Genomic DNA, 26,827 nt, shown 5'->3' with positions numbered 1-26,827 from the left:
GGGCGTTAATCGGTGCCGGAGCGTTGAGGCGGTTTCCCGGTTTGGGAAGTTGGTTGGAGTTGTTGTTGAGCGTGGTGGCGTCTGAGCTACGCCGGTTTTGGCCATTTCGAGTCGGCGAGAATGTGGGCGCTGTAGTGTTTTCCTGGACGGCTCTGTCGTGGTGGTGTGGAGGGCGTGCGTAGGCGTGGGCATGTGAGGAGGAGTGGGAGACGGAGCGCCTTGGGAGGTTCCTTATGCAAACCCGGATCCGTGGACGTGATTGTGGAAGAGGTGCAGGGGAAGGCAGTGGAAGTGGAGAAAGAAGACATTTGGAGGGGTTGGGCGGGGATTTTTCCCGCTGCCAGGGTAGGGAAATGGCCCTGCGATGAGATTTGGAGTGCGCAGGAAGCATTCTTGGGTGACGGCGGGAGGATAGTAGTGGAGGATGGTGGCTGGAGCAGACCATGAAGAGGGGAAGATGATCTCAGAGAAAGGAGGGGGCCACGAGAAGTGCTCGCTAGAGAAGTCGAAGAAGAAGAAGCAGGATAGTCGTGCAGCTGCTCCGAGCGGCGAGAGGACGTCGGGGAGGGGTGAGGATTTGACGTCCCCTGAGACGAACAAGAGCTCGTATGTGACATGTTCATCATCGATGCCCTCATCTCCCCTGAATTGTTCAGCACTGTCTAGCATTGCAGGCGGGAGTGGCGTGGGAAGAGAGGTGCTGGGGAAAGGCAGCGGGGCAGACAGTGGGAGTCCGTTTACTCGGAGTCCAGGGTCGTCGATTGATCTGTCTTCGTCGTCGTTCAAGTCGAGCGTGAGCGGCAGCACGTACGGGAGCTCGCAGGACCGAGAGAGCGTGGGGGACCGAGAGAAGGGAGGTGCAGAAACAGAAGCAAGCGGTGATCGGGAGTCGGAGTCGAGAATTGGAGCACGTGCGAAGCAGGCAGGGGTGGTAGAAGAGGGCAAGGGCTCCAAGCTCCCCGCAAGGAGCCACAGTGGAAGTATGACCGGGGATTCCTCTGGTGCCCCGAAATTGAGCAATGGTTTGGATGCACAGCGGGGAGGAAATGATGCAGGGGACGAGCATGCGTCCGAAAAGGCCACGAGAGCTCAGTCTTGTAAAGAGAGCGAAAGGGGCACAGGGAAGCAGACGAACAACGAAGTCGCCGAAAGCGGCAAACGGAACAGCAGGGTGGACTCGGCGAGGGAGACGGAGTCTGCGCGGAACAGCGGGAAGTTGAGCATGAGTCGGGCAAGTGCTGGGAGCGATTCGAACGAGAGCTCTTGCAGCAGCATTGGTTACGGTGCCAGCAAGCCTCACAAAGCAAACGACAAGAGGTGATTGTTGTTGGTGGCACTGTGTGCGTGTGTGCGAATTGCGCAAGAGCGGAGTCGGGGTTACGTTGTGAGGTGGTGTTGTTGGGCTAGCGCCCATTTTGAATGGTCGGATCAGCGGGTGAAGAGTGGGAATGTCCATGAGATTTCGTCGCAAGGTAGCGGTCAGCAGTGGATGGTAACGGTTGTGGACGTTTGCAGGTGGGAAGGGATTCAGGCAATTCGAGTGAGAGACGGGGCCCTGGGATTGTCACATTTCAAGCTGTTGAAGAGGTTGGGGTGCGGCGATATCGGGAGCGTGTACCTCGCTGAGCTTCGTGGCAGCCACAGTCACTTTGCAATGAAGGTAATGGTTCGGTTTGCAAGTTACGGTTGTGGAAGATACGGAGTCGTGACATTCGCGACGTCGGTGCTTGGCATCCGAGATGGTGTGCATTGTGCCGGTGTTGTGGGGGTCGAGCAGAGCGTGGTACAGTAGTCATATTTAGAGAGGGCTACTTGGCGCTGCCCGGTGTGTATGAACGGACATGCAGGAACCGAGAGCGGTGGGTAGTGAAGTGGAAGTGGCAGTCAGGCTAGGGTTGTGGTAAACGGTTTTGGTGAGTGGAAATGGTGGTGGAGCACGAAGATGGTTAGTTGTGGCATGAGAAGTGGGCGACAGGAATTATGACAGTCGTAATCGGTGTCACTGGGTTGGACTGGGTGGATTGGTGTTCAACCCAGCAGACTTTTGGTGAATGGTTGTTGCGTTGGCAACCTCGTGAACGGCGTGTTTCGTGAAGCTCAAAGTTGGTGTTTGCGTGTTGCCACGAGTGAGCCGTTTCTTGTGACGGATGGATCGATTAGATTGTACTCGCACTGATCAGATTGTAGGGGAGGGAGGAGCAGGGACAGAGTGTGGGATGTGGTTGGACACCTGGGAGAGGGCTTGGTACGTGCACGAAGTGTTTTGTGTATTCCCGGGGTATGATGCAATCTGAGTGCAGTAGTTTCGTTTGAATGTAGGTGATGGACAAAGGATCGCTTGCGAGCCGCAAAAAGCTTTTGCGAGCTCAGACGGAGAGGGAGATTCTGCAGTCTTTGGACCATCCGTTCTTGCCTACACTGTACACGCACTTCGAGAGCGAGAAGTTTCTGTGTCTGGTGATGGAGTTCTGCTCCGGTGGAGACCTGCATACTTTACGGCAGCGGCAACCAGGGAAGCACTTCACGGAGCAGGCAGCAAGGTAGGTAGCGTTTTTGTTGGGGCAGTGGGGGCATTTGGAGGTGGCATTAGGCGGGGACGCAGCGTTGAGATTGATGGTGCAAGAAGTGTGGCAGGTTGTGGTTGACAGCGGTATGAGTGGCAGGGTTGTGGGTGAGGTGTGGTTGATTTTGGAGCAGGGGTGGGTGGCGGTGTAAGCTGAATGTGGTGTGGGTGGTGCAGATTCTATGCCGCGGAGGTGCTTCTGGCGCTGGAATACCTGCACATGATGGGAGTGGTGTATCGAGATTTGAAACCTGAGAATGTGTTGGTGCGGGAGGACGGGCACATCATGCTTTCGGATTTCGATCTTTCTCTGAAGTGTGCGGTGAGCCCTACTCTGGTGAAATCGATTGGGCACGATTCACGGGATGGGAAGAGCTCTGGATCATACTGCATGCAGCCGACGGCGTGTGCCGAGCCATCATGCACGGGTGGCTTCGAGGTAGGGCAGGGCGCGGGTTTTGTGGGAAGGGGAGGGTGGGTTTGAGGAGTTTGTGGGAGCTGAGACGCCGGTGATTGTGTATTTTATTTATTTATTTATTTATTTTTGTGGCTGTATGAGAATGGAGTTGGACGATGAAATACCCCAGTTCGTATGGGATGCGGAGTGGTGCGGTTGAGCGGAAGGGTATTTCATGTAGGGATGGGTGGAGGTTTTGGTTGGGAGTAGGGGGAGCGGTGAGGCTCGGACAGGCTCGAAGGGTGGTGTGGTTGCGGAGAGACTGACGTGGAAGACGGTTGTGAGTGCAGGCTTGCGCCCACCCTGGAGGAATGTCGTGCGTGACCCCGTCGTGTTTTGTGGTGAAATCGTCGCTGCCGAGTTTGTTTCCCAGATTTTCGAGGAAGAAAAAGGAGGGGAAGAGTGCGAAGCCAAGCCCGGGAAAGCCGAAAACGAAGTCGAAAGCGGAGGGTGGACAGTCGGTGAGTGTTGGAGGTTGCTGGTGTGTTAGTGGTGTGTTGCACGTGCGTGGGAGGAGTTGGTGGATGCGTGAGTAGCGTGCGTAGAGATGTGGCGGAAGTTGGCGGTGGGTTGTTGGTCGTTTTTTGCAATAGTATTCCGGATGGGTTGGGCATGGGTAATGGGTGTGTGCTGAGTTGGGGGTGATGAATGGCGCAGGTGTCGCCTTTGCCAGAGCTGATTGCAGAGCCGACGAGTGCACGGTCGATGTCTTTCGTGGGGACTCACGAGTACCTTGCACCCGAGATCATCAAAGGTGGGATATCATGTGGGATGGTGCCTGCGGGATAGAAGGGAGGTAGTCGTGGTTCGTGAGTTGGAAACGCGTTGCAGGTGGTTGGCGTGGTATGGGAAGTGGTTGGGGTGGTCTGACGATGTGGAGATTGGTGGTTTTGAGCAGGCGATGGTCACGGGAGTGCGGTGGACTGGTGGACGTTTGGAATCTTTCTGTACGAGTTATTGTTTGGGAAGACTCCGTTCAAGGGGTCTGGCAACCGAGCAACTCTGTTCAACGTAGTGGGACAGCCTCTGAAGTTCCCGGAGTCGGCGACAGGGCAGGTGAGCTTTGCGGCTCGAGATCTGATCCGTGGGCTCCTGGTGAAGGAACCCGTGCACCGGCTGGCGTCGAAGAGAGGAGCTGGCGAGATCAAGGCGCATCCATTCTTTGAAGGTAGTGCGGAAGGGGGTTGTGTGGTGGAGTGAGTGGGAGAGGTAGGTTGTTGTGGTGTTAGCGTGCGCAACGGGGTGTGGTGTTTGAGGGGCAGTGGTGGTCTGAGTCGATTGTTGTGGTGCGCGCAGGCGTGAACTGGGCGCTGATACGGTGTACAAGCCCTCCAGAGGTGCCCCGACCTTTCGAACCTGGTCCGTCGCTGAGCAGTTCAACGGTGTCAGACGACACGTCCGCGAGCAAAGGGGCAAAAGCTGTTGGCGGTGCAGATACCCCGGGCACAGCAGGCAATGCAGTAGCGGGGAACAGTGAGAGTAATGACAAGGCGTGCGAGAAGAAGAATAGCAAGGGATCAGGGACTGCTGGCGTGTCGACTCAATCGTCGGGAGGATCATACTTGGACTTGGACTTCTTTTAGCATGTGACGGAGGGATCGATGTGAGAGGAGCATTTTTCAATCCATGTGGATGCGGGCCGTGCATTTTGGTTCGCAATATGTATAATTTGAATGATCCTACTTCCACTTGACGGTGTTGTGGGGTTTTTGGCTACTGTTTGGGTTTGGTCAGTGCGGAGGGGGAAGTAACGCGCTGAGTGGTGCTTGGCACTGATTGTGTTTTATGGGTATTCGTTGTTCGTCTTTTGTTTTTTCTTCTGTTGGGGTTTTTGTGGGTATTTTTGGTGTTGTTGTAATTATGGTTCGATCTTGTTTGGAGATTATTGGTAGGAGTCGAGTTTGGGTCTATTGTCTCATCGCTTGGTTTTTTTACAAATTTTGCGGAGTTTATGGCGTTCTGTGTGTACTGCTGCGGTGTTTTCTTCAGTGTTTGATGGTTTTTTGTAGGATATGCTCGGAAGCATCGTGTATCATATTTTTCCAATGCATTGTTTGGCGTGTGAACACCTAATTTTTTGCTTTTGAATCTCCCAGTTAGGCTTTCATGTAGTTTCTGCCTCCTTTGATATGTCGAATGTCGTGGGTGTGTGCATCACGGTCGTGAGTTCTTTGTAGTGGGCTGGTCGTAATCAACACTTTTGGCCGTGTACGTTTTTGTCGCTTGGGTAATTTGGCGTCGGGGAAGTGGAGTGCTCGTAGCCACATGCACCTTGTGGCAGTGATGCGGAATTGTTGGCGAGTGAAGCAGAGGTTGAAATATCAAGGATATCCCTGTATTCTTCATAATAGCAAATTTACCCCTTACTATTGTCATGTTGTCAAATCCACCCCTCAACCTGAGAAGCAATTGTTCGTTTTCAAATGCAATTGTGGACAACCTGCCTGCCCAGCCAAAGTTTGCGAACCCTCTTCCGCACTTTTCGGTACAGGGAACTGTTGCTGGGCACACACTGCTGCTGCTGCATCATCATCATCTCTCCCTTCTCTCTGTCCTGCTCCAGCTCTCTTCCAATTCCCTCCCTCCTCTGGCTTCCGAGGCCACTGTTTCAATGCTTTTTGCACTTCATCTTCTTCGTCTGCTGGAGAATGTCATCAACAATAGCGTTGTTGTGATGCAAAAGGACGAGCACTGAATGGGATAAAGGAGTAACTTTTTGAATTATAGCAGGTCGTTAGTCTCTCTAGTGGGCGGAGCCTTGATCCTGACCATATGGGGACTTGGGTTGGCTGCCGTGACGGTTGACGACGTGGTTCCTTGACGTTCTGCCGCAGAGTGGATCGTTCCACAATTTACTTGCTCGCCCTGCAGAGGTGTCAGGTCTAATGTGCTCGTATCTCGGGGGGTGTGTCAATTGCTGTTAGTTTCCATGCTTTGGTTTCGCATGGGACCCAGACGGCAGTGGATGTACTCGCTGGTCCCTCTCTCTCGTTCCGCTTTTCAGTCATTCCAAATGCTTGTGCCTTGCCTCTGACACTGACAGCGCCCAACTTTATGCTTTACGCTTTTGGGTAATTATCTTCAAATCAGTGTAACTCGGAACTACTCATGTGGAGATAAATCAGTTGTTGTCGGAGTTTTCTTTATCGATGTTCTTTCATTTTTGAGGCTCGTCATCTTTGTAGCTACTTTCCATTCACACGGCAATGCTGTGCTGCTTTTAAGAATTTTTCGGATCGGTGCCGTTGTGCGTTGTTTTGGTCCAATGCATATCCGCACCTGGTCCTAGTTGCCTAATTTATACTGGTGTTTCATCCTTAAATGGGATCTGGCTATAACTATTTTCTTTTTATCTCATTGTTTATTTAGGTGCAAGAGGGTAGCGAGGTTTCAGTTCGTTGAATGAATTTATTTAATTTATACTGTACTCAAAACTGTAGTAATTGACCATTGTTTTTTTCAGGATTATGTAAAAGATTAGTGTTGTTTGTTTGACCTTTTCTTGTGTCTTTGCAGGACTGTTGAAAATCTTTTCAAAATTGAGCATAGATGTATCAATGTTCAGTGTGATGTCTACTTTGTACTTTAAAGTATGCTTTAGCGCCTACCACTAGAAATTATAGCTACTCATTGTCCTGTGATACATTTATTGCATTTATTTGTATTTACCGTAATGATTTATTTGGGAAAAGCAATTACTTGGTAAGTTTTAATTTATCATTTTGAGTTTTTAATTAGTGATGCATTGTCAAACTTTTGTATCCTAATGTTGATGTTGTCTGGTTAGAAGTATTGTTTATTTTGATGTGAGCAAGCATGTGTGTGTAACTGAATATATAAATAAAGTAATAAATATTATGTAAACAAAGATTAAATAGAATTCAATTTGCTTAAGCTTGAATTGGATTTTTATTTATTGAGGCAAATGCCTATCATTAGTAGAAACATGGAAAAAAAACTATAGTTTATTCAGAACAGTAATTAAATTTAAAAGACTCAAAAATTACTTGTTTGAGATGTCAGATTCTATTGGTCTTGGTTTCTGTATGTACATAAAAATCTTGAGAAATATATGATTTACATTTACATGCATTACCATGGCAAGTTTAAAGTTATTTTAATGCATTAAAATCACAAGTATAGAGAATCATTCTTTGAATTCTTTAAAATAAAAGGGGTATAGAAGAAATGAGCTTATAAATGAACTTAAGATTTTATTTACCATATGAAGTAGTAAAATATTATGTCATACAAGATTAAAAAAAACTCCAGCTTTTAAGTGTATATATATATATATATATATATATATATATTGAATTCCAAATTTTAAAAATATATCCAAAATAAAACTAAGAATAAAATATTTGTTCTGAAAAATTTATGAGCAAATAATAAAGTCTTTAACATCATTGTGACACAAAGTCAAAAAGCTTAAGATTAAAAGGTATAATCCTTGAAACTTGTTAAAAACACTTATACCTTTTGGTGTTAGTAAATCTTAATTTTATACCATTTATACATTTACTTGTGGTTTTCAAAGATTGTTGATGACATGATATCTTCACCCAAGGTTTTACTATTCCTATTCAATATCATTTTATGTCTACTACATTGTTGTTGCTATTGTTATGGTTTTGTGACATATTTAAAAATAATTTTTCTTTAATTAGTGCTTCAATGGAGGGATCCTTTACCTTTGTTGGCAATGGGATCTTACAAAGTAGAGATATTTTTGGTAGCAAGATCTAACATATATGCCTTCACAACTCACTAAGCAAAGGTCTTGAGAAAGCTCAAAAATTTCTTTCAAAATGCCCAAATAAAGCTATTGTTGAAATACAACATCTTATATAATCACAACAACAACAACTACAATAGTATGGTGGATGCAATACAATGTTGGGTGAAAAAAATGAAACTTAGGGTGCAAATATTAACTTCCAATAAATATTGTATTTTTTCTTAAATTCATTAGTATTAATAAAAAAAATCATGTATATAAAAAAATACTAAATAAAATTTCATTCTTACTTCTAATAGATATATATATATATATATATATAGGAATATTTTTACACAACATATTATTATTTTAAGAAAAAATATCATACATACCCCTAAAATATGTTGAAATATTAAGAGTACCCTTCTATTCTATATAATAGGAAATCCACCCCTCACTTTTGTCATAATATCAAATCTACCTCTCAACTTGATAAGCTATCACAATTGTTCTTTTTTAAATGCAATTGGAGCCCAACCTACTTCCCATGCAAAAATTGGGGGGACCCTTGCCTGCACTTTTTGGTATGATTTGGCATTAAGGTTTTGGTATGATTCAACTTGTAGTTTCAATTGATGGTCCCATTGCAACACCTGGTCAAGTAGCAATACAAAGCAATCCCAGTAGAAGTAGAACAGGGGCTATAAAAAGTGTAATATAGGTGAATGTAGCTAGCAATGACTATGATAATGACCATCCTTGCAGTAGTACTACATTTCAAATCAATCATGCAACTCATGTCCAACAACCTTCACAAGAATCAGTTGCAACTGTGGATTCTCTTTCTACACCTCTTGAGGACATGTCTGATACTGTGGCCTCCAAGAGCTCTGCACCCAGGATCCGAGTTGGAAGGAGAACAACCATTCCTGCCCGTGTGTTGCAGGACATGAGTAATAGACTCCGACGCTTCTCTGAACGGGTCGAAATCGATCAGACGTTGATCTTCCTGCAGTCGCTATTGTTCCTGTTAAGACAATAAGACGCACCAACGTGTTGCCCTACCAATCCGTTGCAAGCATGAATGGGAGCACAACTTCCTGGGCTCTTTCCCCTGGTCGAGTATTGGGCAAATCTGGCCCGTCAACACCACATCCACCATCGTCACCTTTGCATTCAAAAGGCACATCACCATTCAGGGGATTGCCCAGTCCACAGAGGTCGCGGCCTGTGTATGAATCAGCAGCATCGCTGGCAGGCATCGCTCGAAATTTTGCAAGCACCACTCTGAATTTAGGAATAGATGGTAGAAACAAAGGGAAGCAGGCACAAACCCAGCAAGAGGAAAAGCTCAATTGTTGACAATCCTCCACAATCGCTGGCTGCCATGGAGTGTTGATCATCTATTCGTTTTTGTTTCTTTCATCTACTTATTTTTAATCGAGAGACTTTCACTGCGACTTTTTAATTTTCACCCCTTCTTAGTTCAATTGATTTACCGTGGTCACAGTATCGTATTGCCACGGCTTCCCTCGAATGCCACCACTTAGGGACCACAGAAAAATCTCCACTCGGTCTGATATTATGTCAGCTCATGCCGGGCGAGCAAGTAAATTGTGGAACAATCCACTCTGCTGCAGAACGTCAAGGAACTACGTCGTCAACCGTCACGGCAGCCAACCCAAGTCCCCACATGGTCAGGATCAAGGTACCGACCACTGGAGAGACTAACGATTTGATATAGTTTCAAAAGTTAGACTCCTTTATCAGACTCAGGACTCGTCCTTTCCCGTCGCAACACCGCTACTAATGATCACGTCCTCCAGAAGACAAAGGAGATCAGCTGCAAAACGCAGTGGAACGGTAGCCTCGGAACCCAAAAAAGGAAGGAAATTGAAAAAGAGAGCAGGAGCAGGACAAAGAGAAGGGAGATGATAAAAATGCAGAAGCGGTGTGTGTGCCCAGAAAAACATCCCAGTGAAGTGCGGAAGAAGGTTAGCAGATTCTTGCGGGGCAGGCATGTTGGCCCCATTGCAGGTTTAACCATTGCACATGTCAAGAACAATTGCTTATCACGTCGAGGGATGGATTTGATATTCTGACATAAGTCAAGGGTAAATTTCCTGTTATCAAGAATACAGGGGTATCCTTGATAATTCAACATATTTTGAGGGTACGTATAAAATTTTCCCTTCAAATGATCAAAATTTAATATATAAAAAAGCTGAAGCTCCCCAGCTGCACTGACCAAACCCCAACAGTAGCCAAAAACCCCACAACACCGTCAAGTGGAAGTAGGATCATTCAAATTATACATATTGCGAACCAAAATGCACGGCCCGCATCCACATGGATTGAAAAATGCTCCTCTCACATCGATCCCTCCGTCACATGCTAAAAGAAGTCCAAGTCCAAGTATGATCCTCCCGACGATTGAGTCGACACGCCAGCAGTCCCTGATCCCTTGCTATTCTTCTTCTCGCACGCCTTGTCATTACTCTCACTGTTCCCCGCTACTGCATTGCCTGCTGTGCCCGGGGTATCTGCACCGCCAACAGCTTTTGCCCCTTTGCTCGCGGACGTGTCGTCTGACACCGTTGAACTGCTCAGCGACGGACCAGGTTCGAAAGGTCGGGGCACCTCTGGAGGGCTTGTACACCGTATCAGCGCCCAGTTCACGCCTGCGCGCACCACAACAATCGACTCAGACCACCACTGCCCCTCAAACACCACACCCCGTTGCGCACGCTAACACCACAACAACCTACCTCTCCCACTCACTCCACCACACAACCCCCTTCCGCACTACCTTCAAAGAATGGATGCGCCTTGATCTCGCCAGCTCCTCTCTTCGACGCCAGCCGGTGCACGGGTTCCTTCACCAGGAGCCCACGGATCAGATCTCGAGCCGCAAAGCTCACCTGCCCTGTCGCCGACTCCGGGAACTTCAGAGGCTGTCCCACTACGTTGAACAGAGTTGCTCGGTTGCCAGACCCCTTGAACGGAGTCTTCCCAAACAATAACTCGTACAGAAAGATTCCAAACGTCCACCAGTCCACCGCACTCCCGTGACCATCGCCTGCTCAAAACCACCAATCTCCACATCGTCAGACCACCCCAACCACTTCCCATACCACGCCAACCACCTGCAACGCGTTTCCAACTCACGAACCACGACTACCTCCCTTCTATCCCGCAGGCACCATCCCACATGATATCCCACCTTTGATGATCTCGGGTGCAAGGTACTCGTGAGTCCCCACGAAAGACATCGACCGTGCACTCGTCGGCTCTGCAATCAGCTCTGGCAAAGGCGACACCTGCGCCATTCATCACCCCCAACTCAGCACACACCCATTACCCATGCCCAACCCATCCGGAATACTATTGCAAAAAACGACCAACAACCCACCGCCAACTTCCGCCACATCTCTACGCACGCTACTCACGCATCCACCAACTCCTCCCACGCACGTGCAACACACCACTAACACACCAGCAACCTCCAACACTCACCGACTGTCCACCCTCCGCTTTCGACTTCGTTTTCGGCTTTCCCGGGCTTGGCTTCGCACTCTTCCCCTCCTTTTTCTTCCTCGAAAATCTGGGAAACAAACTCGGCAGCGACGATTTCACCACAAAACACGACGGGGTCACGCACGACATTCCTCCAGGGTGGGCGCAAGCCTGCACTCACAACCGTCTTCCACGTCAGTCTCTCCGCAACCACACCACCCTTCGAGCCTGTCCGAGCCTCACCGCTCCCCCTACTCCCAACCAAAACCTCCACCCATCCCTACATGAAATACCCTTCCGCTCAACCGCACCACTCCGCATCCCATACGAACTGGGGTATTTCATCGTCCAACTCCATTCTCATACAGCCACAAAAATAAATAAATAAATAAATAAAATACACAATCACCGGCGTCTCAGCTCCCACAAACTCCTCAAACCCACCCTCCCCTTCCCACAAAACCCGCGCCCTGCCCTACCTCGAAGCCACCCGTGCATGATGGCTCGGCACACGCCGTCGGCTGCATGCAGTATGATCCAGAGCTCTTCCCATCCCGTGAATCGTGCCCAATCGATTTCACCAGAGTAGGGCTCACCGCACACTTCAGAGAAAGATCGAAATCCGAAAGCATGATGTGCCCGTCCTCCCGCACCAACACATTCTCAGGTTTCAAATCTCGATACACCACTCCCATCATGTGCAGGTATTCCAGCGCCAGAAGCACCTCCGCGGCATAGAATCTGCACCACCCACACCACATTCAGCTTACACCGCCACCCACCCCTGCTCCAAAATCAACCACACCTCACCCACAACCCTGCCACTCATACCGCTGTCAACCACAACCTGCCACACTTCTTGCACCATCAATCTCAACGCTGCGTCCCCGCCTAATGCCACCTCCAAATGCCCCCACTGCCCCAACAAAAACGCTACCTACCTTGCTGCCTGCTCCGTGAAGTGCTTCCCTGGTTGCCGCTGCCGTAAAGTATGCAGGTCTCCACCGGAGCAGAACTCCATCACCAGACACAGAAACTTCTCGCTCTCGAAGTGCGTGTACAGTGTAGGCAAGAACGGATGGTCCAAAGACTGCAGAATCTCCCTCTCCGTCTGAGCTCGCAAAAGCTTTTTGCGGCTCGCAAGCGATCCTTTGTCCATCACCTACATTCAAACGAAACTACTGCACTCAGATTGCATCATACCCCGGGAATACACAAAACACTTCGTGCACGTACCAAGCCCTCTCCCAGGTGTCCAACCACATCCCACACTCTGTCCCTGCTCCTCCCTCCCCTACAATCTGATCAGTGCGAGTACAATCTAATCGATCCATCCGTCACAAGAAACGGCTCACTCGTGGCAACACGCAAACACCAACTTTGAGCTTCACGAAACACGCCGTTCACGAGGTTGCCAACGCAACAACCATTCACCAAAAGTCTGCTGGGTTGAACACCAATCCACCCAGTCCAACCCAGTGACACCGATTACGACTGTCATAATTCCTGTCGCCCACTTCTCATGCCACAACTAACCATCTTCGTGCTCCACCACCATTTCCACTCACCAAAACCGTTTACCACAACCCTAGCCTGACTGCCACTTCCACTTCACTACCCACCGCTCTCGGTTCCTGCATGTCCGTTCATACACACCGGGCAGCGCCAAGTAGCCCTCTCTAAATATGACTACTGTACCACGCTCTGCTCGACCCCCACAACACCGGCACAATGCACACCATCTCGGATGCCAAGCACCGACGTCGCGAATGTCACGACTCCGTATCTTCCACAACCGTAACTTGCAAACCGAACCATTACCTTCATTGCAAAGTGACTGTGGCTGCCACGAAGCTCAGCGAGGTACACGCTCCCGATATCGCCGCACCCCAACCTCTTCAACAGCTTGAAATGTGACAATCCCAGGGCCCCGTCTCTCACTCGAATTGCCTGAATCCCTTCCCACCTGCAAACGTCCACAACCGTTACCATCCACTGCTGACCGCTACCTTGCGACGAAATCTCATGGACATTCCCACTCTTCACCCGCTGATCCGACCATTCAAAATGGGCGCTAGCCCAACAACACCACCTCACAACGTAACCCCGACTCCGCTCTTGCGCAATTCGCACACACGCACACAGTGCCACCAACAACAATCACCTCTTGTCGTTTGCTTTGTGAGGCTTGCTGGCACCGTAACCAATGCTGCTGCAAGAGCTCTCGTTCGAATCGCTCCCAGCACTTGCCCGACTCATGCTCAACTTCCCGCTGTTCCGCGCAGACTCCGTCTCCCTCGCCGAGTCCACCCTGCTGTTCCGTTTGCCGCTTTCGGCGACTTCGTTGTTCGTCTGCTTCCCTGTGCCCCTTTCGCTCTCTTTACAAGACTGAGCTCTCGTGGCCTTTTCGGACGCATGCTCGTCCCCTGCATCATTTCCTCCCCGCTGTGCATCCAAACCATTGCTCAATTTCGGGGCACCAGAGGAATCCCCGGTCATACTTCCACTGTGGCTCCTTGCGGGGAGCTTGGAGCCCTTGCCCTCTTCTACCACCCCTGCCTGCTTCGCACGTGCTCCAATTCTCGACTCCGACTCCCGATCACCGCTTGCTTCTGTTTCTGCACCTCCCTTCTCTCGGTCCCCCACGCTCTCTCGGTCCTGCGAGCTCCCGTACGTGCTGCCGCTCACGCTCGACTTGAACGACGACGAAGACAGATCAATCGACGACCCTGGACTCCGAGTAAACGGACTCCCACTGTCTGCCCCGCTGCCTTTCCCCAGCACCTCTCTTCCCACGCCACTCCCGCCTGCAATGCTAGACAGTGCTGAACAATTCAGGGGAGATGAGGGCATCGATGATGAACATGTCACATACGAGCTCTTGTTCGTCTCAGGGGACGTCAAATCCTCACCCCTCCCCGACGTCCTCTCGCCGCTCGGAGCAGCTGCACGACTATCCTGCTTCTTCTTCTTCGACTTCTCTAGCGAGCACTTCTCGTGGCCCCCTCCTTTCTCTGAGATCATCTTCCCCTCTTCATGGTCTGCTCCAGCCACCATCCTCCACTACTATCCTCCCGCCGTCACCCAAGAATGCTTCCTGCGCACTCCAAATCTCATCGCAGGGCCATTTCCCTACCCTGGCAGCGGGAAAAATCCCCGCCCAACCCCTCCAAATGTCTTCTTTCTCCACTTCCACTGCCTTCCCCTGCACCTCTTCCACAATCACGTCCACGGATCCGGGTTTGCATAAGGAACCTCCCAAGGCGCTCCGTCTCCCACTCCTCCTCACATGCCCACGCCTACGCACGCCCTCCACACCACCACGACAGAGCCGTCCAGGAAAACACTACAGCGCCCACATTCTCGCCGACTCGAAATGGCCAAAACCGGCGTAGCTCAGACGCCACCACGCTCAACAACAACTCCAACCAACTTCCCAAACCGGGAAACCGCCTCAACGCTCCGGCACCGATTAACGCCCCGCCGTGAAGTAGAACACACTCTTACACCATCTCGGCGACACCTAACAAAGACGAAACCACTTCCGGCGCACCCAACCACGCAATCTCCAGCCAGCTTCAGCTACCAACGCTCCGCATTGGACCTCGGACCACAGCACCCGCACTCCGCAGGCGCCAAGCTACAGCGTCGTCACCGTGATACCTTCACGCGAAGCGCCACAAACACTGCGTCAGTCCAGCACGAATGCGCGCGCACACGCACCAAGCTCTCCCGCAAAGCCCCTCGCAGCAGCAGCAGCAGCAGCAGCAGCAGCTTCTTCTTCTCCTTCTTCACCCCAACACAACCGTATCCCGCACCAAATGCCTCGTCGCAACACCATCCCGGAGCTCCAGCATTCTGTCGACGTCCGCCCGATCGAGGCGCTGCCGTATCAACGCACCACCATGGTCAAGGCGCGCACTTCCTCGCTCCGTCGCTCTCTCAGGCTCGATAAAATAATAAAAATAGAAAAACAAGATCATGCACTGCTTTGCTTTTAGATGAAGAGAAGGTGCTGAGCACTTGGGTCTTGAATCGTGCTCGGGGAATGCGGACTTAGCTATCTAAACGACACCGACATCGACTTGCTGGTGCGTAGATGTGGTGGTCGTTCTCGTAGACTTTCTCCGTGGCTTGATCAAGTGTTTGAGGTGGGGTTGCTCCTCTCAGATCTAGGAAGTATTGTTTGGGCTCTCTTTCTCATGATCTCCGGGTTGGAAGCGAATCACAACATGCGTTTATTCTGGCGTGCGACAGATTTGTTGGGGATCCTTGGTCTTGGGTGAAGAGGCTTGGGTTGTGGATGTGGGGTGCGCTCGCTTTCACTCTCTCTGATTTCGCAGCGACTCCCGCTTCTCCGAATAACAAGAATAATACTCCGAGAATATATTCCATGCTGTGGTGTGGGGTAGTCGTCCTCGCCGCCTGTCTGACTGAATTCCTTCTCCGTCCCTCTTTGCTTCCTCAATTCCTTGCCTTCAGGGTGATTGTCAGTTTTTTACAAGCGGTGTGCATCCGGGCTGGGGAAAGTTTTCACATCTCCTGCTGCCCGGATGCTGCAGAGGAGGATGCACGGAAGCGTGGAATGAGGAGGGTGAGAACGCCGTGAGAGATGGCTTTTGGGCTTTGTTTGTGTGGATAGTAGTGTTACTTGGCACCGTGAGAGGGGCTATGGCGTAAGTATGCTTTGGTGGGTGGCGCTGCTTGTTGCTGTAAAGCATTCCTTCTCTCGTTTGTCTTTTTGGTTTTCTCACTATCTCGTTGTGTGGTGTGAGTTAGGCTTTGGCGTTCAGGTCCTCGGAGGTCACACGACCTGGGACGTTTCTAGGTAATTTTTTTTTATTATGGTGGGCATTGAAGGCGGTGGGAATGACACTTCGTGTTTTGTGGCTGGGGACCTCGGTCAGCTCTCCCTCTCTGACTTGCACTTCTTTCGAGTTTTTCTCCGTCTTTTTTTCACCTGTTTTTTTCTTACGTATGTGGTAACATTTGTTGAAGTTTTGGTTGTAATATAAACTGATTTTGGAAGTTTTCTGGGCATGAAACAGTGAGGGAATTTTTCAATGTTTGATGCGTGAGTTTTTTTTAATCCCTTCCCGACAAACTTTTTATTTTTCGTTAAAATTACAGGATTTTTTTGTTAGTGAATGTAGCTAATGTGTTATATGGAACACTTGTTCGAATCATGTGAATGTTGTTTACTGTAACAGCTTTTCGAGTGAAGTGAAGCCACAATATGTTGTATTTCATGAACATTATTTCTTACATACCTTAGTGAATGAATAATCCACGTAATGAGAGTAATTTCAGTGTATTTGTACGTGTGAGTATGACTGTGAACTAACTATTGAAATCTCATAGACATTACTGAAAGTGTGCTTGAAATGATTTGAAGATGTGGAAAATGGATTGCACAAAGTGATAAACTTAGTTAAGTTAATTTCATTTAATGGAGGCCACTTTTAATTTCTAGCTTTTACACGATACACGTTGCTAAATCTTGAATGATTTTAAAATTGACCAGCACGTCATTTATGATAGTATGAGTATAAATTACTGGATAAGTCAATGTGTTACAGGTTTCTACAAAAGGGATAATGAAAAAGATCTCTATATTTAAAGTTTTCATCAAGGAGAATTTAATTTCTTAGGTGTCAGATTCTTGATTATTTTGGTGTTTTCCAGCTCATCACAAAAAATGTGGAAACAAGATATGTTTGCTTCTGTTCGTATATTCTGGTGGAAGATGAGATTTGTCTAGAAACCCTTGAACCAATTCAAAAAATAATGTGGATTGTTGGTGTTGAGCTCAGTGTTTTTAACCACTTTTAACAGCCGTTTCTTGTCAAGATCACATATTCAAACAGTTGACGAATGGTTATATGAGTTTCATGCTCCCATTTATAATATATATGTGATCAACATTGTTGATTGTGCTCAAAATCTGAATTTCAATGTCCAACATCTAAGCTGAATAACTATATTATTTTATACATGTACACACATACATACATATAGATTGTTTGCACTTTGGATTTTTTTAGTTCCTATCAAGTAATCTTTATTGAATTGTTTTACAATGATTTTTTTGTTTTGTTTTAGTTTTGTTTTAGTTTTGTTTTGTTTTGTTTTTTTTTTTTTTTTTTGAAACAAATGAATGAACTTCATTGCGAGAAAGAATCATAATATAATAAGTTGAGCCACAAGTAGCATAGGTGGAGACCAAAAGACAAGTGTGGTAACATAGCTACTGACATAATACTTGACTAATTGATTCCACAGACAATAGATTGAATTGACTCTGGGCAACTTGTTGTGAAGTCATTGATGTTCACTTGGATGTGAGTGCCCAATTCTAGCATACGAATGCTAAAACACAAATCTTCTTATAGGCCCTACAAGCAACCATTCAGGGTTGTCATTAAAGATGGATGAATAGAGTTCTTCACAATACCACCTTTCCATGAAGTGCCTAACAAGTTTGGATCCTACCTTTGGCAATGTTTTCTTAGTTTTTATGGTGATGGACCATTCTATCGTTTTGTAATCAATTAATCTTAACAAGATGTATTGGAATAATTTCTCTGATGGCTAAAATATACTAATAAATATTACGTCATTCTTTTCTTTTCAAACTAACAAAAACACCATTGACCAAATTTGTGACCACATAGAGCTAAATTGGTCAATTTTTTGAGGAATGTGGTTGAAAAAAAAGCCCATGTTGCCATAGTAGAAGTTATCATAGTTCCATTGCATATGAGCCGTAGGTAAGTAAATAAAGAATATGAATGTTCCATTACCTTGTTTATTGGATAGAAGAATACTTCCAAAAATGGTAGGTGATTGACTCAATAGGCTTCTAAATATAGATTAGGTAATAGAAGGCAACTATATACTTAATTTGTCCCTACAATGCTTTGATTTTAATTACATGATGCTACAATAATCATAACAAACTTGCTTCTTTGTTGGTGCAAGTTTTATTTTAGACAGTCTTAAAAAAACATAAATAGTAGTTACCTAAGAAGATATCAAGGACATGAATCTTGAAGAACCAAAAACTTAATATACTCTTGTGTAATTCAAAAAGAATAGATATTCATTCAAAACTAATATAGGATTGAAATTAGAATAGCTATTACCAAAGACAAAAAGACTAAAAAATCTTGAAACAAGACTAAAGATTGAAAAGGTGTTGACAAGAGTAAAGAAGGCTTTCTTTTTGCATATACTATCTAACTAAAATCTATGTGGTGATGTTCTATAGGACTTTTAACATGTGTCCAATTTGTGAGATACATATCTAACTTAAAAGACAAGTTTCTTATATATATACTATGTAGTTAGCTTGTTTGACAAGCTACTAGCACATGTGGCATGTGGCTAACTTGTTGCTCAAGTTTTTAACCTACCAATCAATTATAAATATGTTTAAAGTCAAATATGAATCTATAAAGCTTTGCCATAAGATAATATCAAATCTGTCAACATTTATCCTTTATCTAACACTTTTTATCTAAATAAATATATATGTTTATGACAAAAAATCTTTGGTTACTTTGTTTTGATAAGTTTGGAAATAATGTGCCTACCTTTAGAATTTTTCTATTGATCTTTACTGAGTATGCTAGGAATAAACCAGACTAAAGTGGAATGCCAATTAAAATTTATTTTGATCTCAATCCAATGAATCAACTCAAATATTAAACAACTAAAAAGGATTCATTTTCAAAGTGTATTTGACTTTGATGATTCTTATCTGATGGTGAAATCTCAAAATTATTACTACTTTAACATGGATTTCTACTTATAGGCAGCTTGAGGTAGATGGAATTAAAAATAATAATAATAATAATAATAATAATTGATGAAAGAAGAGAGTTACTTTAATTCTCAAGCAATCAATGTATCCATTCAATGTTGTATTATGTGTATTCTTGCTTGAAAATATATTGGATACCTAAATGTCGAAAGTAAGTAGAAATGCAATAATAAGATCCTATTAAGTCAAATAGAGTTTTAGATAAATTTTAAATAATAAATCTTAAAGAAATAACAATAATCTTAAAAAAAATATCAGAAATAGAAACTTTTAAAGATTCTTCAGACCTCAATATGTTTGAGCTTCAATAAACTTTGAACAAATTGTTATATGAAGTTTAAATTTGCAACAAAGATTATGCACAAAAATAACCATATAATTCCAAACGTGACTTGTAAATCATCTATAAATCTCAATAATTGTCTAAAGTATTAATTCTTTAAATTTTTCAAAATTCAAAGTCAATTAACAATAATCCTAACTTTACAAAGCCTTTACAAAGTTGTTATACATTCATATCACTTAAGAGTGATGTTCAAAGAACCTCTCTTTTGTCTACTTTCAAATCTCATTTTTTAATAAACTAGTGAATCTTAAAGTCACTATAGATATGCAATTTTGTGCTTTGAAATTTGATTTGGACTTTAATTCACAATTGGTCCTTTTTAGGTATCATTTCTTTATATTTTGAGGTAACTTTTACTAAAACCTATTATCAATCTTTTCTTAAATATAACTATATTAATAAATTATTTTATTTATTTTTATTTGACTCATTTATGCTCCTACAAATTAATAAAAATCTCTTCTATAAGACATCATTAAAACTAAAGTTTTAATCACCTTCCTATTATTTATTTTTATTTTTTATTATATCTTTCTATTAAATTCTTTTATAATATCATCCATATTTTTATTTTTCACCATAATTATGTTATCATATGACATTGGTTGAGGTTGCTACACCACTCCTATTAGTATGTTGAGATTTTAAATATACATCCAATCCATTCTCCTTAATTTGTTGGGGGAGACGAATGTAAGAAAAAGACTCTTCAATCACTAATTAGTCCTCCTGCAATAGTATTTCATGCTCTAAATTTTTTTTCTTTCAAACCAAAGTTAATTATAGCCACTTAAGTTGGAATAAAACTCCCATTGAGCTACATATCTTTCATACAATAAAGTCATGTCCTATATAGTTAGGAAGTACAAAGCTTAAAAAAACCTGCATCAATAAGTGAATAAGATGAAGACTACCAAATAGGCTCAATATTTACTTCTTTAGCTCATTTTGGGCTCATAAAATATACTTCATTTATTAGATGCCACCAAGAAGCACCCATATAGGACCAAATTGTTGATCCCTTATTTTCTTAGAATTTATAGAAAGTAAAGAATTTCATAATGGAGTTTCATTTTCCACAAGAACAAGGTTGAATTTTTTTCAAAAAAAACCTCAATAATACATGTAAGTTGTATATTCTAGATTCACAAGCCTTAATAATTCATTCTGTCATGAAGGCTATAAAGACATTTATAGAATTAATCATACATATGTCATCTTGCTCTATCGGTTGGCAATACTATAGCCAAAAGACTTTAATACACATTCTTTGTAAGATATTAGATCACATATAATTCAGAATTAATGTTTTAATTTTTGCCATTTTTTTATTTTTTGCCTCTTCATATAGTAGCAAAAAAGAATGTGGAAGATAAAAAGATTTTTTTTTTAGCAATTATAATTTTATTTATGATTTTTACCTTTAATGTGCTCCAATGTTTGAATTTTTTGTCAATTTTGGCTTTCAAAAATTTATCCACAGTCAAGAAAGACATCTTCATATCAAAAGGAATTTTGAGCAACTTATTAATACTTCCATTGTCAATACAACTAAACTCTAGTGAATTTGTTTAAGCAAAACAAGGATTTTTAGCTTGCCAATATCTGAAATGCTTAAACCAATTAAAAACTAAGTCAAAACTTGAGCAAAAAATTTTGAGCACTTAGAAGAACTCTCTCATCAAGTTCTCTATTTCTTATATATGAAGGAAGTATCATCTGCAAATTAAGCAATGACTTATTATCTATTATCAATTGAAATATTAATTCTTTGTACTAGTCCAAAATCCATCTTGATTTTTATGATGAAATTATATATTTCAATAATTATAAGAAAAAAATAAGGGACTAATAGACAACCTTGATAGATCCTCTCTAGCAATTTCAAATAATAGAGTTTTAGAGCCATTTATTTTGAAATTTATAATTACATATTTAAATAATAACTTAGTCATATTCACAAATTCTAGAGGAAATCCAAACTTCAACATGGCTTGGAATAAGAATGCCTAGTTCATTGTAGCTTGGAATAAGAAATCCACTTTGAAGAAGATGAGGAGTTGTTTTACATGCTTTGCCCACTTTTTTGTATCACAGATAAGGAGAATATTATCAAGTGTAAACTGTATGGACAAAGAAGTTGATTGATCAAAAGAAATTATCTCGATTAAGATTGGTCGTAGTCTAATTTATAGCACCTTTGTATACAACATGTAAGCTACATTGATGAGAATAATAGGGCGCCAATTTGTTAATTGAATACAAATGTTATTCTTGAATAGAAATGCAATGATATCTCTTATAACTCCTATTAGGAGTTGATTTTTTTTAACAACCTTTAAAATCATAATAAAGTAATCATCCTTAATAACCTCTCAAAATAATTTATAAATTCAATTATGATTCTATCTGGGTCATGGACTTTTTTGAATATCATTTCTTTTAGCGCTTAGTTTAATTTCTAGATTATAATCAAGACTCAAAGAGAAGCTTACATATTTTTAATAAGTTTGTTCTCAAGTTTGAATATGATATGTTCCATCTCACTCTCTATTGCTATCTTAATTGGGACCATCAAATACAACAACCCATAAGAATATATGCTTATGCACTCCAAATTGACTTGAGTAGTTTTAAAAGATCTCTAGTTATCTTCAATGGCCATAATTATTGTTGCCTTTGATATCTCAAGTAACTTTAAAAATTCTTTCAAATTTGAATTGTTTATCTGCATTCATTTAATTCTATTGCAAATTCTTAAGTTATAAGATTATTGTTACTTTATATCTTGTAAATTTTTAGCCACTATTCTAAATATGCCTTACAATTTTTGATTGAGTGAGTTAGCTTAAAGTTTCACCATAGTTTCTAAGAAGCAAAGTCTCTATTAGATTTCTTTATATTTAAAATTTTTAGTTTTTTAGATAAAATAGCCACAATAAAATTTTACCACTTTACTAAGTTTATTAAAAAAAACCAAGGTAGAAGTAAGAAGATAAAATTTGTTTTGCCCTAATTCTAGTTGGTGTATCTTTTAAGTACATAATATTCATACTAAAAGAAGACACCTTAATCCTTGGAATTTTGAGCTATATTATACAAAATATTAGCATGTCATCACTTAAAGTATAGTCACCTTAGATAATATAGACTATTACCAAATGAGTCATGGCACGTTTGGACTTATAAGTATAGACTTAGTCAAGATAGGCCATAATTTACACTTGATCTTTTTGACAATTATTCCATAAAAATCTAATCATATTACTTAATAGAAAGTGGTCCTATATTTATACGGTCTTGATAAAGATTGCAAAGGCTCTTTTTTCCTCTTCTCTAATCAATTTCTTACAAAATAAGGATTTATATTGCTTCTTCTCAACAAAAAAATTGTTCCCTCAAAGCATCTACTTGCATCTCTAGAAATAGAAGGAAGTGAGTTTTTTTTATAGGGCAATTCATTCAAAAAGGATGATAGAGGCATAGGCATTTATAATGGCTATGTTTCATCCCAATAAGCCTTTTAGCTACACTTAAATTGCTCTTCTATACTAAAAATGCTCTAGATCTAATTTCAATGAAAAAAATAAAAATATATCTATATATAAACTCCTCCCTTCTTGGCTCTTATATCATTACTATTATAATTATATTCAACAATAGCTTTTTTTTCTTATAAATCTAGCTTAAGGCTAGATTTACTCCTTTAAAGCTTGAAGCCTTACACCTTGCAACTGATGCTTTTAAAAACAAAAGATGTTCAAACTATTGAGCATAAAATCATATTATTTTTTGACTAAATCAAACTTTTGAAGGTTGTTGAATCCTTGGAGGCTATATAGAAATATATAAATCTTCATTATAGTAATAGAGGAGAAAAAAAATTATAATCCTTAGATTGGCTACTAAAGTCTCTCTTGGAGTTCGATGTCTTTAAAAAAGTAAGTTTTGTTGCCTCCAAAAAAATATTGAAATGTCTTCTCTAAGGAGTAGCTACTAGTCAGTGAGATATTGCAGATAGAGAGTGAAAAAATTGTAATTTGATTTTAATATATTTATGTCATTCAATCAATTATAGAATATGATATGGAGGTGCTAAGAGAGTCTTTTTGCCAATCTTATTAGCATTTTGGATGTCAATATATCAAAACAAGAGATATGCATATCATAAGTATTAGTGTGGAGTTTTGGTGACTAAAAGGTGAACATATTACTAATGCTATTTATGTGTATTGAATAGAAAATATATGCTATTTTATTGAAATTAATGCTTATGTATTGTACTATAGTTGGATGTTGAGTGTGATAGCAATATCAATAGCTTTGTGATAAGTTGAAGGTAGCATCAAATTTACTATAGTAGATGTGGTACTATTAATAAGTATAATAGAGGCATATTATTGTCGATCTTTACCAATAGTATATTTCTAAAGAAAGCTTGGTCGAGTTGCCTCATTGTTCATTCTATTATAGATCAATGTGGCTCAATGTAAACTCTGCTTCAAGATTAATAGGGAATAGAATAAAAAACCAAACTTGAGGCTCTTTTTGTTGGAAGTCTAATAATATCAAATGCATCCCTTGTAGATGACCAGGTTTTGGTGATAATTTCTTTGAAATCACATGTGGCCTTATTAAAAAAGATTGAAAATAGTTTTTAAGAAGACACCTTATTATTTTTTCTAACGCATATGAGACTTATGTATACATTTGGACTTTGAGCAACAGAATAATAGCTACCTCTTACTATTGAATAAAAAACTAAATCATGTTATTCCTTCTTTTATTCAAGGTTAGAAAGAAGATTCATAATATAATCTGATTAGGAATGAAGGAGCTAGCAATCCTACTAGATGTCATTAATCAAATCAAGGGATATTGATAAGAAGCGATAAACTCTTTGTCTTATGGATGGATGGAGCGGCCTACCAAAATCCATTGTGACATTTATTGGCCTTTTTTGCCACTATGTACTAGGCTATGGTTGATCCTTTGACTTAAGATTAGAGATATGATCTTGAAAGAGGCTCCACACTAATTTCTTTCTTTTGTAAACCTTTTCCAAGTTGTTCCACTCAAATTTTGAGACAATTCTAAAGTCTTTGTTAAAAAAAAGTTTTTAATCCTTATCATATTTTAACTCGATAGACTCATATTATAATACATCTAAAGAGCCTATCAAAATGGTAGAATTTTGACTATTGACTATTAATGGAGAAAAAAGAATTATTTTAAGATTGGTCAATACTTGTTGTCAAGGACAAAGACTCGATGAGGGAAAATATACACCAAAAGGCTATCTCGATATAATAAGTCAAAATATAAACAAGTAGGTATATTAAAAGGAAACTAGAATGGCTATTGCCACAAGACAAGAAACTAAAGACTCTTGAACCTGGACTAGAAGCAAGAAAGGAGTTGACAAGAGTGAAGAAGCCTTCACTCTTGTCTCTATATATACTATCTAACTAGGGGCTACGTGGCGACGTTCTATAGGACCTCCAATATGTGTTGATTTTGTAAGACACATGCCTTGACTTACAAGGCAAGTTTTTCTACTTGTGGGCCACATAGTTAGCTTGATCTTCAAGCTAACAACATGTGTGGTACATGGCCAACTTGTTGACCATGTTTCTAATCCAAAAAGTCAATTAAAGACACCTATGAAGTCAAAGCAGCATCTAGGAAGTTTCTAGGAAGCTTCTATATTAAATATTATAGAATTAACTTACTTTTATCTACTTTTATTTACTTCTACCTATTTCTATATGTAATTATTAGCTTACATGATTATGGCCGTGACATTACCCCCCCTTCTAGAGACGAGTTCCACGAGGAGCGGTCATCATATGTTGAGGAAATCTATGATGCGACGAATTGTATTCGCCACATACTCTGATCTTTGTTCTCTTCGAAGATGATTGATAGGGCCTCTCAACCATCGGTAGTGTCCCATACCAGGGCGGCAAGACCACCCAGTTATTTGATCATTGTTGAGGCCTTCGTAACTTCCTTCGAATAGAATATTTGGAACACCATCAGGAGTTGTTCCTACCTCTAGTAAAATCACCAAACATCGAGAGTCCCTTCCCAAATCGTGATACCAAACGCGTTGTATCTCACCATCTATTCAAGAAAGAACATGTCGTTCTTGAAGATGTTCATCTCGATTGCGTCGTCTTGAAGGTTGTGACAATCGTAATGTCTCGTCCGGCAGGTCAGCAAACGAAGGTTCTTGAGTTGAATCCGCTGGTTGTTGGCTCTCCATCTAATTAGCGTCACAAATGTAAAGAAGTTATAAACAAAGATAGGAAATTGAATGTTATCTTGCCTCAATCTTGTCTCTTTTATAAGAGAGATTTTCATCTTCGTTTCGATGGATGTCATTGATGAAAAACTTAAACTTTAGAGGATGCATTTGCTAGATTCGTGGATGGCTCCCATGTGCGTTCACTAATATCATATCCGCGCCAATGAACAAGATATTCCAGCTTATTTTGGCGCCGCCTTGAGTCTAATATCTCTTCCACCTCAAATTCTTCATTATTATCTACTTCTATAGGAGGCGGTGGCATTTGTCTTCTTCCTTGTATATCCACTGTCTTATATGGTTCAAGAAGAGACACGTGGAATACAGGATGGATCTTTATTGACTCCGGTAGATGTAACCGATATGCAACTGGGTTGATCTGTTCAGAAACAGAAAAGGGGCCAAGCCTACGATAGTCCAACTTGTCACAAGGTCGAGTAGTCTTGATATTGCAATGAAGTAGCCATACCTTATCACCCACGTTGATTTGTGGTTGGTCCTTACGATATAGATCTGCGTTTATCTTTTGTCGTTCTTGAGCTTCCTTCAATTGCGTCTTCATTATTGCATGTAACTCTGACAACCGATTTACCATATCTTTTGCTACAGGATTATCAACTTTTGAAAAATCAAAAGTATCAAGTCGTGGATGATAGCCATAATTGGCAAAGAAAGGTGGTTGTTGCGTGGAAGAATGTACCGTATTATTATAAGCAAACTCTGCCAATGGCAGAAGGGTTGTCCAATCATCTTGTTGGTAGTTGATAGTATACCTTAAATATTGCTCCAAGACTTGGTTTACGCGCTTTGTTTGTCCATCAGTTTGAGGATGGAAAGCCGAAGATAGCTTTATGTCCACTTTTAAAATCTTGAAAAGGATCCTCCAAAATCTTGACACAAATTGAGTTCCCCTATCTAATATGATATCTTAAGGTAATCCATGATAGCGATAGATATTATCAATAAAAAGCTTAGCTGTTTCTTCACCTGTGATAGATTTTGTACATGGCACAAAATGTGCCATCTTGGTGAAACGATCTACTATCACAAATATAGAATCATAAGATCTTGAGCTTGGAAGATCTGT

General features: G+C 42.2%; 3 protein-coding genes across 3 annotated transcripts; 2 read left to right on the top strand and 1 right to left on the bottom strand.

Annotated features, from left to right (window-relative positions):
* Positions 1-227: 227 nt before the first annotated feature.
* Positions 228-4,736, top strand: LOC112286751 (serine/threonine-protein kinase D6PK). Its single transcript, XM_024528982.3, has 8 exons — positions 228-1,317; positions 1,516-1,660; positions 2,320-2,540; positions 2,741-3,002; positions 3,311-3,481; positions 3,678-3,774; positions 3,919-4,188; positions 4,317-4,736. Exons 1-8 carry the CDS (start codon positions 425-427, stop codon positions 4,601-4,603), a joined length of 2,346 nt encoding a protein of 781 aa, XP_024384750.1. The 5' UTR covers positions 228-424; the 3' UTR covers positions 4,604-4,736.
* Positions 4,737-10,004: 5,268 nt separating this feature from the next.
* LOC112286800 (serine/threonine-protein kinase D6PK-like) lies at positions 10,005-14,401 on the bottom strand. Its single transcript, XM_073536277.2, has 8 exons — positions 13,424-14,401; positions 13,081-13,225; positions 12,201-12,421; positions 11,739-12,000; positions 11,260-11,430; positions 10,967-11,063; positions 10,553-10,822; positions 10,005-10,424 (listed from the first exon to the last, which is right to left on the bottom strand). Exons 1-8 carry the CDS (start codon positions 14,314-14,316, stop codon positions 10,138-10,140), a joined length of 2,346 nt encoding a protein of 781 aa, XP_073392378.1. The 5' UTR covers positions 14,317-14,401; the 3' UTR covers positions 10,005-10,137.
* A 789-nt stretch (positions 14,402-15,190) lies between these two features.
* LOC112286308 (uncharacterized) lies at positions 15,191-16,514 on the top strand. The gene is made up of 2 exons (XM_024528057.3): positions 15,191-15,853; positions 16,039-16,514. The coding sequence occupies exons 1-2, from the start codon at positions 15,563-15,565 to the stop codon at positions 16,243-16,245; spliced, it is 498 nt and encodes a 165-aa protein (XP_024383825.2). The 5' UTR covers positions 15,191-15,562; the 3' UTR covers positions 16,246-16,514.
* The last annotated feature ends 10,313 nt before the right edge of the window (positions 16,515-26,827 follow it).

The sequence above is a fragment of the Physcomitrium patens genome, chromosome 9 (assembly GCF_059467195.1).
Source record: "Physcomitrium patens ecotype Gransden chromosome 9, ASM5946719v1, whole genome shotgun sequence".
In the NCBI taxonomy this organism is placed as follows: Eukaryota; Viridiplantae; Streptophyta; class Bryopsida; order Funariales; family Funariaceae; genus Physcomitrium; species Physcomitrium patens.
This window is presented reverse-complemented; position numbering and strand designations above follow the sequence as displayed.

Excerpts from the sequence above, each read along its gene's own strand:
- LOC112286751 (XM_024528982.3), top strand. The coding sequence starts at position 425 with ATGGTGGCTGGAGCAGACCATGAAGAGGGGAAGATGATCTCAGAGAAA. Across the intron at positions 1,661-2,319 it reads ACAGTCACTTTGCAATGAAG|GTGATGGACAAAGGATCGCT; the intron begins GTAATGGTTCGG and ends GTTTGAATGTAG. Across the intron at positions 3,482-3,677 it reads AAGCGGAGGGTGGACAGTCG|GTGTCGCCTTTGCCAGAGCT; the intron begins GTGAGTGTTGGA and ends TGAATGGCGCAG.
- LOC112286800 (XM_073536277.2), bottom strand. The coding sequence starts at position 14,316 with ATGGTGGCTGGAGCAGACCATGAAGAGGGGAAGATGATCTCAGAGAAA. Across the intron at positions 13,226-13,423 it reads CACAAAGCAAACGACAAGAG|GTGGGAAGGGATTCAGGCAA; the intron begins GTGATTGTTGTT and ends GGACGTTTGCAG. Across the intron at positions 11,064-11,259 it reads AAGCGGAGGGTGGACAGTCG|GTGTCGCCTTTGCCAGAGCT; the intron begins GTGAGTGTTGGA and ends TGAATGGCGCAG.
- LOC112286308 (XM_024528057.3), top strand. The coding sequence starts at position 15,563 with ATGTGGGGTGCGCTCGCTTTCACTCTCTCTGATTTCGCAGCGACTCCC. Across the intron at positions 15,854-16,038 it reads GGAAGCGTGGAATGAGGAGG|GCTTTGGCGTTCAGGTCCTC; the intron begins GTGAGAACGCCG and ends GGTGTGAGTTAG.